We start from the raw sequence: 17699 nt of genomic DNA, 5'->3' as shown, positions 1-17699 counted from the left end.
TGTATTTACAGAATGTTTCTTTTTTTAATGCTATTGTAAATAGTGGGCTTTAATTTTTAATTTTCCAACTTTTGTTACAAGACATAAAAATTCAGTGAGTGGCTTTGTTAAATTTACTTCTCAATTTAAAACGTTTATCATTAGTTTGACTTTTTTTTTTTTTAATTATACTTTATGTTCTAGGGTACATGTGCACAATGTGCAGGTTTGTTACATATGTATACATGTGCCATGTTGGTGTGCTGCACCCATTAACTCGTCATTTACATTAGGTATATCTCCTAATGCTATCCCTCCCCTCTCCGCCACGCCACCCCACAATAGGCCCTGGTGTGTGATATTTCCCTTCCTGTGTCCAAGTGATCTCATTGTTCAAGTCTCACCTATGAGTGAGAACATGCGGTGTTTGGTTTTCTGTTCTCACGATAGTTTGCTGAGAATGACAGTTTTCAGCCGCATCCATGTCCCTACAAAGGACACGAATTTACCCTTTTTTTAATGGCTGCAGAGTATTCCATGGTGCATATGTGCCACATTTTTTTAATCCAGTCTATCACTGATGGACATTTGGGTTGATTCCAAGTCTTTGCTATTGTGAATAGTGCTGCAGTAGACATACGTGTGTATGTGTCTTTATAGCAGCATGATTTATAATCCTTTGGATATATACCCAGTAATGGGATGGCTGGATCAAATGGTATTTCTAGTTCTAGGTCCTTGAGGAATCGCCACACTGTTTTCCACAATGGTTGAACTAGTTTACAGTCCCACCAACAGTGTAAAAGTGTTCCTATTTCTCCACATCCTCTCCAGCACCTGTTGTTTCCTGACTTTTTAATTATCGCGAGTCTAACTGCTGTGAGATGGTATCTCATTGTGGTTTTGATTTGCATTTCTCTGATGGTGAGTGATGAGGAGCATTTTTTCATGTTTTTGTTGGCTGCATAAATGTCTTCTTTTGTGAAGTGTCTGTTCATATCCTTTGCCCACTTTTTGATGGGGTCGTTTTTTTCTTGTAAATTTGTTTGAGTTCTCTGTAGGTTCTGGAAATTAGCCCTTTGTCAGATGAGTAGATTGCAAAACTTTTCTCCCATTCTGTAGGTTACTTGTTCACTCTGATGGTAGTTTCTTCTGTTGTGCAGAAGCTCTTTAGTTTAATTAGATCCATTTGTCAATTTTAGCTTTTGTTGCCATTGCTTTTGGTGTTTTAGACATGAAGTCCTTGCCCATGCCTAAGTCCTGAATGGTATTGCCTAGGTTTTCTTCTAGGGTTTTTATGGTTTTAGGTCTAACATTTAAGTCTCTAATCCATCTTGAATTAATTTTTGTATAAGGTGTAAGGAAGGGATCCAGTTTTAGCTTTCTACATATGACTAGCCAGTTTTCCCAGCACCATTTATTAAATAGGGAATCCTTTCCCCTATTTCTTGTTTTTGTCAGGTTTGTCAAAGATCAGATGGTTCTAGATGTGTGGTATTATTTCTGAGGGCTCTTTTCTGTTCCATTTTGTCTATATGTCTGTTTTGGTACCAGTACCATGCCGTTTTGGTTACTGTAGCCTTGTAGTATAGTTTGAAATCAGGTAGCATGATGCCTCCAGCTTTGTTCTTTTGACTTAGGATTGTCTTGGCAATGCAGGCTCTTTTTTGGTTCCATATGAACTTTAAAATAGTTTTTTCCAATTCTGTGAACAAAGTCACTGGTAGCTTGATGGGGATGGCATTGAATCTATAAATTACCTTGAGCAGTATGGCCATTTTCACAATATTGATCCTTCTTATCCATGAGCGTGGAATGTTCTTCCATTTGTTTGTGTCCTCTTTTATTTCATTGAGCAGTGGTTTGTAGTTCTCCTTGAAGAGGTTCTTCATAACCCTTGTAAGTTGGATTCCTATGTATTTTATTCTCTTTGAAGCAATTGTGAATGGGATACAATCATGTCATCTGCAAACAGGGACAATCTGGCTTCCTCTTTTCCTAATTGAATACAGTTTATTTCTTTCTCATGCCTGATTGCCCTGGCCAGAACTTCCAACACTATGTTGAATAGGAGTGGTTAGAGGGGGCATCCCTGTCTTGTCCGAGTTTTCAAAGGGAATGCTTCCAGTTTTTGCCCATTCAGTATGATATTGGCTGTGGGTTTGTCATAAATAGCTCTTATTATTTTGAAATACTTTCCATCAATACCTAATTTATTGAGAATGTTTAGCATGAAGAGCTGTTGAATTTTGTCAAAGGCCTTTTCTGCATCTATTGAGATAATCATGTGGTTTTTGTCTTTGGTTCTGTTTATATGCTGGATTATGTTTATTGATTTGCATATGTTGAACCAGCTTTGCATCTCAGGGATGAAGCCCACTTGATCATGGCAGATAAGCTTTTTGATGTGCTGCTGGATTCAGTTTGCCAGTATTTTATTGAGGATTTTTGCATCAATGTTCATCAGGGATATTGGTCTAAAATTCTCTTTTTTTGTTGTGTCTCTGCCAGGCTTTGGTATCAGGATGATGTTGGCCTCATAAAATGAGTTAGGGAGGATTCCCTCTTTTTCCATTGATTGGAATAGTTTCAGAAGGAATGGTACCAGCTCCTCCTTGTACCTCTGGTAGAATTTGGCTGTGAATCCATCTGGTCCTGAACTTTTTTTTTTGTTGGTAGGTTATTAATTATTGCATCAATTTCAGAGCCTGCTATTGGTCTATTCAGGGATTCAACTTCTTCCTGGTTTAGTCTTGGGAGAGTGTAAGTGTCCAGGAAATTATCCATTTCTTCTAGGTTTTCTAGTTTATTTGCATAGAGGTGTTTATAGTATTCTCTGATGGTAGTTTGTATTTCTGTGGGGTCGGTGGTGATATCCCCTTTAGCATTTTTTATTGCATCTATTTGATTCTTCTCTCTTTTCTTCTTTATTAGTCTTGCTAGCAGTCTATTAATTTTGTTGATCTTTTCAAAAAACCAGCTCCTGGATTCATTGATTTTTTTAAGGGTTTTTTGTGTCTCTATCTCCTTCAGTTCTGCTCTAATCTTAGTTATTATTGCCTTCTGCTAGCTTTTGAATGTGTTTGCTCTTGCTTCTCTAGTTCTTTTAATTGTGATGTTAGAGTGTCAATTTTAGATATTTCCAGCTTTCTCTTGTGGGCATTTAGTGCTATAAATTTCCCTCTACACACTGCTTTAAATGTGTCCCAGAGATTCTGGTATGTTGTATCTTTGTTCTCACTGGTTTCAAAGAACACCTTTATTTCTGCCTTCATTTTGTTATATACCAAGTAGTCATTCAGGAGCAGGTTGTTCAGTTTCCATGTAGTTGAGCGGTTTTGATTGAGTTCCTTAATCCTGAGTTCTAGTTTGATTGCACTGTGGTCTGAGAGACAGTTTGTTATAATTTCTGTTCTTTTACATTTGCTGAGGAGTGCTTTACTTCCAACTATGTGGTCAATTTTGGCATAAGTGCAATGTAGTGCTGAGAAGAATGTATATTCTGTTGATTTGGGGTGGAGAGTTCTGTAGATGTCCATTAGGTCCACTTGGTGCAGAGTTGAGTTCAATTCCTGGATATCCTTGTTAACTTTCTGTCTCGTTGATCTGTCTAATGTTGACAGTGGGGTGTTAAAGTCTCCCATTATTATTGTGTGGGAGTCTGAGTCTCTTTGTAAGTCTCTAAGGACTTGCTTTATGAATCTAGGTGCTCCTGTATTGGATGCATATATATTTAGGATAGTTAGCTCTTCTTGTTGAATTGATCTCTTTACCATTATGTAATGGCCTTCTTTGTCTCTTTTGATCTTTGTTGGTTTAAAGTCTGTTTTATCAGAGACTAGGATTGCAACCCCTGCCTTTTTTCTCCATTTTCTTGGTAGATCTTCCTCCATCCCTTTATTTTGAGCCTATGTGTGTCTCTACATGTGAGATGGGTCTCCTGAATACAGCAAACTGATGGGTCTTGACTCTTTATCCAATTTGCCAGTCTGTGTCTTTTAATTGGACCATTTAGCCCACTTACATTTAAGGTTAATATTGTTACGTGTGAACTTGATCCTGTCATTATGATGTTAGCTGGTTATTTTGCTCGTTAGTTGATGCAGTTTCTTCCTAGCATCGGTGGTCTTTATAGTTTGGCATGTTTTTGCAATGGCTGGTACTGGTTGTTCCTTTCCATGTTTAGTGCTTCCTTCAGGATCTCTAGTAGGGCAGGCCTGGTGGTGACAAAATCTCTAAGCATTTGCTTATCTGTAAAGGATTTTATTTCTCCTTCACTTATGAAACTTAGCTTGGCTGGATATGAAATTCTGGATTTAAAATTCTTTTCTTTAAGAATGTTGAATATTGACCCCCACTCTCTTCTGGCTTGGAGAGTTTCTGCTGAGAAATCTGCTGTTAGTCTTATGGGCTTCCCTTTGTGGGTAACCTGACCTTTCTCTCTGCTGCCCTTAACATTTTTTCCTTCATTTCAACTTTGGTGAATCTGACAATTATGTGTCTTGGAGTTGCTCTTCTTGAGGAGTATCTTTGTGGCGTTCTCTGTATTTCCTGAATTTGAATGTTGGCCTGCCTTGCTAGGTTGGGGAAGTTCTCCTGGATAATATCCTGCAGAGCGTTTTCCAACTTGGTTGCATTCTTCCCGTCACTTTCAGGTACACCAATCAGACGTAGGTTTGGTCTTTTCACAAAATCCCGTATGTCTTGGAGGCTTTGTTCATTTCTTTTTCCTCTTTTTTCTCTAAACTTCTCTTCTCACTTCATTTAATTCATTTGATCTTCAATTGCTGATACTCTTTCTTCCAGTTGATCGAGTCGGTTACTGAAGCTTGTGCATTTGTCAAGTAGTTCTCGTGTCATGGTTTTCATCTCTATCAGGTCATTTATGGACTTCTCTGCATTGGTTATTCTAGTTATCCATTCGTCAAATCTTTTTTCAAGGTTTTAAGTTTTTTTGCACTGGGTTTGTAGTTCTTCCTTTAGCTCTGAGAAGTTTGATCAACTGAAGCCTTCTTCTCTCAACTCATCAAAGTCATTCTCTGTCTAGCTTTGCTCCATTGCTGGTGAGGAGCTGCATTCCTTTGGAGGGGGAGAGGTGCTCTGATTTTTTGAATTTCCAGCTTTTCTGCACTGCTTTTTCCCCATCTTTGTGGTTTTATCTACCTTTGGTCTTTGATGATGGTGACGTACAGATGGGGTTTTGGTGTGGATGTCCTTTCTGTTTGTTAGCTTTCCTTCTAACAGTCAGGACCCTCAGCTGCAGGTCTGTTCGTGTTTTCTTGAGGTCCACTCCAGATCCTGTTTGCCTGGGTATCAGCAGCGGAGGCTGCAGAAGAGGGAATATTACTGAACAGCAAGTGTTGCTGTCTGATTGTTGCTCTGCAAGTTTCATCTCAGAGGTGTACCCAGCTGTGTGAGGTGTGAGGTGTCAGTCTGCACCTAGTGGGGGATGTCTCCCAGTTAGGCTACTCCGGGGTCAGGGACCCACTTGAGCAGGCAGTCTGTCCATTCTCAGATCTCAACCTCCATGCTGGGAGAATCACTACTCTCTTCAAAGCTGTCAGATAGGGATATTTACATCTGCAGAGGTTTCTGCTGCTTTTTATTTAGCTATGGCCTGTCCCCAGAGGTGGAGTCTACAAAGGCAGGCAGGCCTCCTTGAGCTGTGGTGGGCTCCACCCAGTTCGAGCTTCCCTGCCACTTTGTTTACATACTTGAGCCTCAGCAATGGTGGGCGCCCCTCCCCCAGCCTCACTGCCACCTTGCAGTTAGATCTCAGACTGCTGTGCTAACAATGAGGGAGGCTCCGTGGGCATGGGACCCTCCAAGCCAGGCACGGGATACAATCTCCTGCTGTACCATTTGCTAAGACCCTTGGTAAAGCGCAGTATTGGGGGGAGTGACCTGATTTTCCAAGTGTTGTGTGTCATGGCTTCCCTTGGCTAGGAAAAGGAATTCCCTTCTCCCTTGTGCTTCCTGGGTCAGGCAATGCCTCATCCTGCTTCGGCTCTCACTGAAGTTGGGCTGCACCCACTGTCCTGCACCAACTGTCTGACATGCCCCAGTGAGATGAACCCAGTACCTCAGTTGGAAATGCAGAAATCACCTGTCTTCTGTGTCGCTCACGCTGGGAGCTGGAGGCTGGAGCTGTTCCTATTTGGCCATGTTGGGCGCCCCTCTAAGAATGTTTCTTTTAAGCAGTGTTAAATCCAATCTGGCAATCTCTGCCTTATAATTCAGATTACTGGAACATTTAAATTTAATGTGGATAATGGTATGATTAAGTTTATCATTTTGCTATTTGAGATATATATATATACACACACACATATATATGTGTATATATATACATATACATATATATGTGTATATATACATAAATATGTGTGTATATATATACATACACACACACTTTTTTTTTTTTTTTTTACCATCTTTCCTTTTTCTTATCATTTTCTTCTTTGTTTTGGATTGAGGATTTTTAAATGATTCTATTTTTTTCTCCCTTGTGGGCTTATTAGCTATAACTCTGTTTTGTTATTTTAAAGGTTGCTTTAGGTTTTTTAGTATACATCTGTAACTTATCACCGCCTATATTCAGGTGCCATTACACAACTTCACATACAGCAAAACAACCTCTAATATTATACTCCTATGTCTTTATTGTAGGCCTTAATGCTATTGTTGTCATACATTTTACTTCTATGTTACAAACTTCATAAGACATTGTTATTATTTGTGTTTAGCCAATTATTTTTTAAAAGATTACAATTTTTTTAAAAATCTGATTTAGATACTCATGTAGTTACCATTTTCATTGCAGTTCTTTCCTTTAAGTAGATCTAAGATTTGATCAGGTGTTATTTTTTCTTCCGATTCTAGAACTTCTTTTAAGATATCTTGTACTGGGATTCAGCTGATGATAAATTTTCTGCTATTGTGTGTCTAAGAACGCCTTCATTTCACCCTTACTTTAGAAATTTACTTCCATTCTTGCCTATAAATCCCAGCACTTTGGGAGGCCAAGACGGGGCAACTTCTTGAGCCCAGGAGTTAAGAGACCAGCCTGGGCAACATAGCAAGACTCTGTCTCTACAAAAAAAAAAAAAAAAAAATCAGCCTGATGTGGTGGCATGCACCTGTGGTCCCAGCTACTTGGGAGGCTGAGATGGGAGGATCACTTGAGCCAGGGAAGTTGAGGCTGCAGTGAGCAATGATCACCTCACTGCACCCTGGCCTGGTTGACAGAGCAGAGCAAGGCCCTGTCTCATAAACACACACACACACACAAAACATTAACAACAACAACAAAAAAAAAACCCGTCTGCTGTCATTCTTTATCTTTGTTCCTTTGTGTGTAATATGCCTTTCTTCTGTAGGTGTTTTTGATATTTTATCTTTATCATTGCTCTGAACAATTTTATTGTATTTTAATGTGCCTTTGTGCATTTTTTCTTCACATGTCTTGAACTTGGGGTTTGTTGAGCTCCTTGGATCTGCAGGTTTATAGTTTTCATCAAATTTGGAAAATTTTGGCCTGCATTTTTCCACTTCTTTTTAAATCTCACCATCCCTTCCCTTGGGGCTTACTTTGTCATTAAGCTACTTGAAGTATGTTTTAATTTTTTGGAATAAACTTGATTTTTTTAGAGCAATTGTAGGTTTAGAGAAAAAAATTCACAGCAAGTTGCCATATTCTCCCTCTAACCACCTTCTTCAATTTGTCTCATTATTAGCATCTTACATTAGTGTGATACATTTGTGACAATTAATAAACTGATATTTATACATTATTATTATTAACTAAAGTCCGTAGTTCACATTACGTTTCACTGTATGTTGTAAGTTCTTTGCATAATGGCAGGTATCCGCCATTATAGTATCGTATCATACAGAGCAGTTTCACTGCCTTAAAAATCCCTTGTGCTCCATCTGTTCAATCCTCCCTCCCTCCTGACTATCCCCTGGAAACTCCTGATCTTTCTACTGTCTCTCTAGTTTATCTCTTCCAGAATGTCAAGTAGGTAAGAGGGTGTACTATGTCGCTTTTTCAGATTGCCTTCTTTCACTTAGTAACAGGTATTTACCCCCATATCTTTTCATAGCTTGATAGTTCATTTTTTCTATTGCTGGCCAATACTTCATTTTATACTATAATTTGTATAATGTTAAAGAAAAACTGTAGGTGGACCCTGTGGCTCATTCCTGTAATCCCAACACTTTGGGAGGCCAAGGCAGGCAGATGGCTTGAGCCCAGAAATTTGAGACCAGTCTGAGCAACATAGTGAGACTCCTCTCTACACAAATTTTTTTTTAAAAATTAGCCAGGTGTGGTGGCTCATGCCTGTAGCCCCAGCTACTTGGGAGGCTGAGGTGAGAGAATCACCTGAGCCCAGGAAGTTGAGGCTGCAGTGAGCCATGATCCCATCACTGCACTCCGACATGGACAAGAGAGGGAGAAGTCCTCTCAAAAAAAAAAAAAAAAAAATTAAAAAACAGAAAAAATGTTCTAACACTTATTAGAAAGATAAGGAAGATTATCTTCAAGTCTATTCTGGTGGGAGTCATCTATGATCACTGCAATAGGGAAGGGTAATTTGACTTCATATTCAACCAGGATAAGTGAGGGTTTATATAGCCAGTGAACACAGTGAGGGGACCAGTGGGTGGAAAATTAGAAAGAGGAGATATCAAAGGTATGAGGATTCTTGCTAAACTGGCCTAACAGATTCTTGCTAAAGTCAGGTCAAACATGTATACATCAAAGATGGGACAGGAAGAACTTGCTCAGATATCAAGAGTGATCAAGTATCAAGAGTAAGGGGATGATTTAGCAGGATTCTTGCTAAAGTTGGGAACCATAGACCAGACATGAAAAGCTAAGGTCAAGGACTCGTTGAGAGGAGGGCTCAGAGGAGCTTTTCCAAAGTTAGTCAAGGAGAGATTCTTTACCCCATCCACTCACATACTGAAGAACATCTTTCTTGCTTCCATTTTTTGACAATGATGAATAAAGTTGCTATGCAAATTTCTGTGCAGATTTGGATATTCTTTACCCTGAAGCATAAGGCAATCATAGGACACAACTTATTTCCAGCTCCTTAAGGCTTGCTTTCCTCTCCTGCCTGAGGTCCAGTCTTGAAAATGGTTGCTTCAGATATTTTGTCTGCTTTGTTTGTTGTTTGTTTTTTTTAGCTGGTTGTATTAGTCCGTTCTCACACTGCTATGAAGAAATACCCAAGACTGGGTAATTTATAAAGAAAAGAGGTTTAATTAACTCATAGTTCTGAATGTCTGGGGAGGCCTCAGGAAACGTACAATCATGGCATAAGGCACTCTTCACAGGTGGCAGGAGAATGAGTGTCAGCAAGGGAAATGTCAGGTGCTTATAAAACCATCAGATCTCATGAGACTCACTCACTCTCACGAGAACAGAAAGGGGGAACCTACCCCATGATTCAATGACCTTCCACTGGGTCCCTCCCAGGACCCATAGGGATTATGCAGATTATCTTCCAAGATGAGATTTGGGTGCAGACACAGAGCCAAACCATATCAGCCTCAGGACACTGGTTTTTGGTTGTTTCAGATAAAAGGGTAAGTGTGGCTCCTGCACCTCCATCTCGGCCACAAGCAAAAGTTCTAGTCAAATGTTAGAAAGCACCGTTTGCAGCCGGGCATGGTGGCTCACACCTGTAATCCCAGCACTTTGGGAGGCTGAGGCGGGCAGATCATGAGGTCAGGAGATCGAGACCATCCTGGCTAACGTGGTGAAACCCGTCTCTACTAAAAATACAAATCATTAGCCGGGTGTGGTGGCGGGCGCCTGTAGTCCCAGCTACTCAGGAGGCGGAGTCAGGAGAATGGTGTGAACCTGGGAGGCGGAGCTTGCAGTGAGCCGAGATCATGCCACTGCACTCCAACCCGGGCAACAGAGTGAGACTCCATCTCAAAAAAAAAAAAAAAAAAGAAAAGAAAAAGAAAGAAAGAAAGAAAGAAAAGAAAAGAAAAAAAGAAAAAAGAAACCACAGTTTGCTAAGGAGAAAACAATCATAAGAAATCCACTGACTTGCCCAGGATCATGCGGCTGATTGCTACTTGCTATGTAGCAAAGGCAGCCTGGGTAAGGAGCAATACTGTCTCAAGTGGCCCACCTGCATTCCAGCCCTTAGAATAAGCAAGAAAATATCTTACGTTAGAACTAGGATTGATGATCAATGACACATGATGAGTAAACCTTCCTTCAATTGCTAGCACCCAGACCTAGGTCAAAGTTTCTGAAAATTAAGAATGAGAATCCCTTGTGCTGCCAAAGGAAAGATTATGACATCATTCAACCTAAAAACTTATTCCGGGAAAATCCAAACACCAATCTACAGGGATATTTAGACATTTAGGATGACCTGATACAGAACAGGATGCCCCATGAGTGAGCAGTCATTGCCTTCAAACTTACCCTTCAGCTGTCAAAAAAAAGGTAGCATTTATGCTCTTCATCTGCCTTTTTGTACAAGCTTCCAGTTCTGTACCCACATTTATATAAACAGGGTGAAAAAAGATTTTCAAGTATCCAGTGTGACAACCTAAAGATTATTATAACCATTATGTGTTCATAATAAAAAGCAAAATGAAATCAGGAGAGAAATTTGATTTGGGTAATATGACTGCCCATCTTATACGTTCAAACTCATACAGGAGTCATCTATATTCTGGATTCATCGTCCATAGGGTTTCAGATGTCAAGAACACCAGCACATAAAGACTGAAAGCACAACTGGGTAGGAAGAGGCAGGTAGCACAGATGCCAGACAAGATGATGCAATTTCCATGCTCTAAAACTTTCAGTGTCATGCAAAAAACAATGAATTCTATGACTAATTTAGAAGACGATAGTTAAAACAGGAGTAAGCATTTCATTTCTTTATCTGACAGAAAATCCAAGGCAGACATAATGGATTAATACATACAGATATAGTTTTTTGAAATTCCAGGTTTCCCTATAAGTGGTGTTTTGTAGATTATAAATACGCTTTTATAACACATCATTAAAATGTGCAGTCTTCCCAGTAAAAGTCATTCACTATATCTCCCTGTTTGTCAGGTTTAGAGGTCCCTTTACAAATTGCATTTGCTTTATTGTAATTATTTGACACATCAAATTTTCATATATCTTGATTAAAGACAATCTTTTTTTGTTCTTCCTTATGTGAATCCTCATGCAGGTTTTGGAATTCATGAGCGTGTCACAGAGATCAAAATATAGTTGGGAAAATGACTAGCTAGCAGCATGAGTCATAGTCTAATGTTTGATGGCTTACATCAAAGAGATCATATGCAGGAATTCAGAAACACCTCATATTTTTCTCATGTTGTGATGTCTTCTACCAGCACCTACTCACTTACTGAAGAAATTATTGCAAAGCTCCCCCAGCTACCTGGTGTATAAGAAAAAAATCAAAGTCACATTCTCTTTGCCCTGCTATTATATTATGTCAGTCTACACAAGTATTTCAGAGCTAGACTTAAAAAAATTAAAATGCTGTTTGCTAACAGGAGTCTAGCTGTGAGTTTGTTTTGCAGGGCTTTGTTAAATCTATAGAACCACACAATCTGTCCTGTATATATAGCCTTTGATGTCTGTGTATCTCAGGCAGTATTCTTTCCTGGGTTGACTTGTAGCATTGGTGATTAAAAAAAGACACAATATGTTGTTAAAAGGAACATAGCCCATTCAGGATTTATGCACCAACAACATTTCAGCAACATGTGATACAGTCAAAAATGTTAAAATAGCCTTTCTATTTCACAAGGAAAGCAAGGATATTAGATTGATTCTGTTTCCATAACAGTACATCTTGATGCTATGGTTTTATTCCAGCTCAACCATTTGTCATATTTTTTCTCTCTTTCTCCTCCCCCACGATGGGGTAGGGGAAGGGCAAGGGGGAAAAAGGAGGGGTGGAAGCAAATGCATTGGATTTGAGACGCTGAAAACTTGAATTAGAGTATCAAATTAGACAAAATATAAGGAGGGTGGGATGTTAGAACTTGCCAACTTGCTAATTGCTGCTTTCAAGGTTTAGTTCCAACAATGTAAGGCACTCTGAAATCTAAACAAGGAGATCTTAAAGAAGTCATCAGCAAGGTCAGAATGAACTGACGATGGGGTTTTCATTAGTCCTCTGCTGCAATGGCATTTTGCTATTTGTCATTGTCATTGTCCTCCCACCCCAAGCAGGCACAGAAAAAACAAAGCCCAGAGCTGTACTCACCAGCCTTGATGTGGACATCCTGACTTCTAATTTTCCCTGAAGGATTTTCAGCTGTGCAATAATAAGTATTATCATGGATTAAGGTACTGAAGCTTGAAGGAGGGAAGGGGAAAATTTGGAGAGTGCCGTTGGGGTGGACGTGGCGGATCCCGGGGACATCGTAGATCTCCTCGCCCGTGGCTAGGTACCATCTGAGAGTCACAGGAGGGATGCCTGCTGCGGGGCAGGGCACCAGAGTCCCCGTGGTGCTGGCAAACACTACCTCTTGCAGAGATGCATTGACAAAGTAGAGGCTGGAGTGTAGGTCTTCACTGAAAACTGCAAGAAGACAACACGGGGATCCATGGGTAAGTAAAACATGCCTTTGACATTTGCAGTTCAATGTCTGGCCTCAGAAAGTTATCTTGAAAATTAATCATGAGGCTCAGGCTCAAATAAAACCAAATAACTCAAATTTTCTCAAAATGCTATGAGCAGACAGGCTGATACTAAAAAATAAGGCGCCATCCTAATTTCACATTTTGTGCACAAACTGTTAAGTTACCCTGGATGCTAATTTTTAAACAGATTGTTTTTTTGCCTCATGCTCCAAGCCCTGTTTAATAGATTGGTTTTTTGCCTCATGCTCCAAGCCCTGTTTTGTCCCCACACTGGCCATGATCGGACTGTGTATTATATAGCTTGTATTCACTTATTGTCTATCTTCTGCCACTAGAGATAAGCCTCATGAGGACAAGGTCTTGATTTACTCCCACTATTACCTGGAGCATAGCGCCCAGCTCTCACTGGGCTCTCAGTAAAGGGAAGCTGAATGTGTGAATGCCTAGATCTTGTTGCTGGGATCAAATTGCTCTCATTACTAGGTACACTGAGGGTTATTATGAAATAAAATTAGTCACATTTTTAATTAAAATTGAAAATCACATGTAAAGCATTTTATTATTTTTTATTATACTTTAAGTTGTGGGATACATGTGTAGTTTTGTTACATAGGTATACATGTGCCATGGTGGTTTGCTGCACCCATCGACCCATCATCTAGGTATTTCTCCTAATGCTATCCCTCCCCCAGCCCCCCACCCCCAACAAGCCCTGGTGTGTGATGTTCCCTTCTCTGTGTCCATGTGTTCTCATTCTTCAACTCTTACTTATGAGTGAGAACATGCAGTGTTCAGTTTTCTGTTCTTGTGTTAGTTTGCTGAGAATGATGGTTTCTAGCTCGATCCATGTCCCTGCAAAGGACATGAACTCATCCTTTTTATGGGTGCACAGTATTCCATGGTGCATATGTGCCACATTTTATTTATCCAGTCTATCATTGATGGGCATTTGGGTTGGTTCCACGTGCTATTGTGAATAGTGCCACAATAAATATACACGTGCATGTGTCTTTATAGAATGATTTATAATCCTTTGGGTATATACCCAGTAATGGGATTGCTGGGTCAAATGGTATTTCTGGTTCTAGATCCTTGAGGAATCGCCACACTGTCTTCCACAGTGGTTGAACTAATTTACACTCCCACCAACAGTGTTAAAGCATTCCTATTTCTCCACATCCTCTCCAGCATCTGTTGTTTCCAGACTTTTTAACGATAGCCATTCTAACTGGCAGGAGATGGTATCTCATTGTGGCTTTGATTTGCATTTCTCTAATGACCAGTGATGACGAGCTTTTTTTCATGTTTGTTGGCTGTGTAAATGTCTTCTTTTGAGAAGTTTCTCTTTGCCCACTTTTTGATGGCGTTGTCTTTTTCTTGTAAATTTGGGTTCTTTGTAGAGTAAACCATGTTAAAAAAAAAAACACCATTATCAGAAAATAGAATGTCAAATCAACAATGCACTTTTATTTAAAATAGGACATAACAATAAAGAGAATTCTGACAAAAGCATGACTCAACTCCACCAGCCTACAGTGTCTGTTTTGAGTTTTACATTTCCCTTCTGGTCCACCTGCCTCCATGCCTTATCTATATAATTATATCATGTTAAAGTGTACATACATAAAAGGTACCATTTTTATAACTGTTTCATTCTCTTATACATCATCTACATAATTCCATGGTTCTATACAGACTTCACAAGTAAGTATCAGTGAATGTACAATTTATGCATATTCTTGTTTTTTTTTTTTTTTTTTTTTTGAGACAGAGTCTTGCTCTGTCGCCCAGGCTGGAGTGCAGTGGCTGGATCTCAGCTCACCGCAAGCTCCACCTCCCGGGTTTACGCCATTCTCCTGCCTCAGCCTCCTGAGTAGCTGGGACTATAGGTGCCCGCCACCTCGACTGGCTAGCTTTTTGTATTTTTTAGTAGAGACGGGGTTTCATCGTGTTTGCCAGGATGGTCTCGATCTCCTGACCTCGTGATCCACCCGCCTCGGCCTTCCAAAGTGCTGGGATTACAGGCGTGAGCCACCACTCCCGGCCCAATTTATGCATATTCTTATGAACTGTTTTCCTGCTCTTTTCATTTACATTGTTTCTCCTTTCACTTCTACAAGTAAATATCAGCAAAAGTGTTCATACACATTTAGCTTTTTAATTCATTTAAGGGCCTAAACAAGGGTTTTCTGGAGTGTTGGTTATGTGAACAAATAAAACGTTACTTCCAGAATTTACAAGTTAAACAAAAGATTTATAAACATAATGAAGGCCTACTTGTCGCCCATCTGAGCTTCTCTGTGACTTTCTAAAGCAAGTATATAACTAGTTACATATTTGTAAGAGAGAGGAGAAGCCCCAGATATTTCAAATGAACTTCACTGGTCAGAGGTGAGAATAACATTTACTGGATGCTTCACAGTACTCCATACCAGACAATCTTATAACACTCGAGATGAACAACAGCTCTGCTAGGTAAACAAAGGCTCCACTTTGCAGACAATGACATGCAGATTCACAGGGCTGTCACTTGACCAAGGACACAGGATACAGTCACTTGAGCGAGACGCAGGGCTAGAAGGTGGCAGAACTAGATTCAGTCTTTCTGATGAAGGCTTCTGTGATTTATGTTTCCTCATCTTAGAACCAAATGTGGCATAACAGTCCCCCTCATTTGGGTGGGGATTAGAGGCAGCTCTCTATAGAGTGGGTCTGTGGCCTGTGCTTCCAGACCTAGTCTTTCTCCACGGTATGGGGCTGAGGGGTTACAGGCTCCTGCTATGTGCTGGGGTTGCTACTAAGTCTGTGAGATAAGATACATGTGGCCCTCACTTTGCCTGTAGTTAATTGATATGATTTGGTAAGAAAGAGATGAAGAAATTAACACTATTTACAAAGGTGATTGGACTCATCCTCTAATAATAAGATTTAGCCTGCTCACTAAATGTGAGGGTAGCAGGTAGTCCCCACCCTGCTGTTAGGAAGCACAGCATCCAAGCATTGGCACAAGGCTGGATAGATGTGGTTGACTCTCTCACAGCACGTACTTTCCTGCTGCCACTTGAAGTGGACACTGTGGGGCTCTCTCCATATTTCCCGTTTAGGGCCAATGCACCCTGCCCCACAGCAGGTCCTCTCTTGAGTCCCACACTGGGAACCAGCCCCACTTACAGGGAACTGCCTTGTCTGAGGCCTGCAGGGAATGACTGGTCAAAGGTGGCTCCACAGGCCTGGCCCCCTCATGTTAAGGTGCAACAATGCTGAAGGTGCATCCCAGCTGAGACCACTATTGACAGAGCTTTGCAGAGGAGCTTCTCCCTCCACTCATTCTGCCTTCCTCACATCCTTGCTGATGTGTCTCTTGAGAATACACTCCCAAGAGGCCTTCTGCGTGCCAACTCTTCCTCTGAGCATCTCCCTTCAGATAACTCAACATGTGACAACAACTGAGGCTCTGCTAGTTACCCTCTACAACCGTGTCTTTCTGAGATGTTTTTCTATTTTAAATAAAATAATCAGAAAGTGCCAACTAACATCCCATATGAGCTCCCCAATACAGCATGAGCAATAAATAAAATACACCAAGATGGAAGAAAGTACTACATCTAGATTATCACTGGATTAAAACATTTTTACAAGCAATAATTATTACATTGAATAAGGCAATGACACAACTAAGACTTTCAGGCTGTTATGTTTTTGGGAACCCATTGAATCTGCACAGTGACAATGTGTAGTTTGTTTTATGAAAACATACTCATGTAAGAATCTAACATTTATCTATTATGTAAACATTTTGACTTTTAAAGTTCACATATTCAATGAGCTCACAGGCCTAAACCTAATGCCTAGCAAGCTGTGTGTGATTCGTAATTGTTAGTTGGTGCATTCACTGTCCCCATTTTTTCATTTTCCATCTCATAATTCACGAAGTATATCAAACTTCTGTTGATAATATAATGTAACCTTTTGAAGTATTTTTGGAATTTCTATTTCACAAAATTACATCTCTTTTAAGTAGACTGGAGTTAGTTTAGGAACTGACTGTTAGAAGTTGAGACAGAGAGAAAGAGAGAAGGTGGGAGGTACAGACGAAAGCCTTTAGCAGAGGTCCTGATATAGAGAGATGCTTACAAATTGTGGCCCCCTTCCATTATGAACAGGAAAGCCTACATACTGATGTGAATTCTGCTCCCCTGTGAGAGCCACAGAGTATAGATGTCCCCAAAGTAGAGGGGCCCCTGAAAAGACCCTCTTTCTCCTTGATCAGGGCAAGTATCAAAAGCTATTGTCAATCTGTGCATCTCAAGAAGTGTCTTGTTCAACAATGCTAGAAATAACAACGTGGATGATATCACACTCGAAGACCAACACCTCCCTGGGGATGTTGGCCGATGATATCTACCTAAGAGGTCCACCACTGGGATGAGATCTGAGGATCACTCTGGCTGTTAGGCCATATATGGCACCAATGAAAACTCTTTCTTTTCTTTTTTTTTTCATTTATTTATTTATTTATTTTATTATTATTATACTTTAAGTTCTAGGGTACATGTGCATAACGTGCAGGTTTGTTACATATGTATACTTGTGCCATGTTGGCGTGCTGCACCCATCAACTCGTCAGCACCCATCAATTCGTCATTTACATCAGGTATAACTCCCAATGCAATCCCTCCCCCCTCCCCCCTCCCCCTCCCCATGATAGGCCCCAGTGTGTGATGTTCCCCTTCCCGAGTCCAAGTGATCTCATTGTTCAGTTCCCACCTGTGAGTGAGAACATGCGGTGTTTGGTTTTCTGTTCTTGTGATAGTTTGCTAAGAATGATGGTTTCCAGCATCCATGTCCCTACAAAGGACACAAACTCATCCTTTTTGATGGCTGCATAGTATTCCATGGTGTATATGTGCCACATTTTCTTAATCCAGTCTGTCACTGATGGACATTTGGGTTGATTCCAAGTCTTTGCTATTGTGAATAGTGCCGCAATAAACATACGTGTGCATGTGTCTTTATAGCAGCATGATTTATAATACTTTGGGTATATACCCAGTAATGGGATGGCTGG

At 40.3% G+C, this 17699-nt stretch overlaps 1 protein-coding gene across 2 annotated transcripts in view; it reads right to left on the bottom strand.

Annotated features, from left to right (window-relative positions):
* Positions 1-17699, bottom strand: part of DSCAM (DS cell adhesion molecule) — an 861731-nt gene that overhangs the window by 670646 nt on the left and 173386 nt on the right. For both annotated transcript variants that reach the window (XM_050784546.1, XM_050784547.1), the window contains one exon: positions 12252-12569. In XM_050784546.1, coding sequence (XP_050640503.1) covers positions 12252-12569 — 318 coding nt within the window. The remainder of the gene's footprint in view (positions 1-12251; positions 12570-17699) is intronic.

The sequence above is a fragment of the Macaca thibetana genome, chromosome 3 (assembly GCF_024542745.1).
Source record: "Macaca thibetana thibetana isolate TM-01 chromosome 3, ASM2454274v1, whole genome shotgun sequence".
Classification (NCBI taxonomy): domain Eukaryota; kingdom Metazoa; phylum Chordata; class Mammalia; order Primates; family Cercopithecidae; genus Macaca; species Macaca thibetana.
This window is presented reverse-complemented; position numbering and strand designations above follow the sequence as displayed.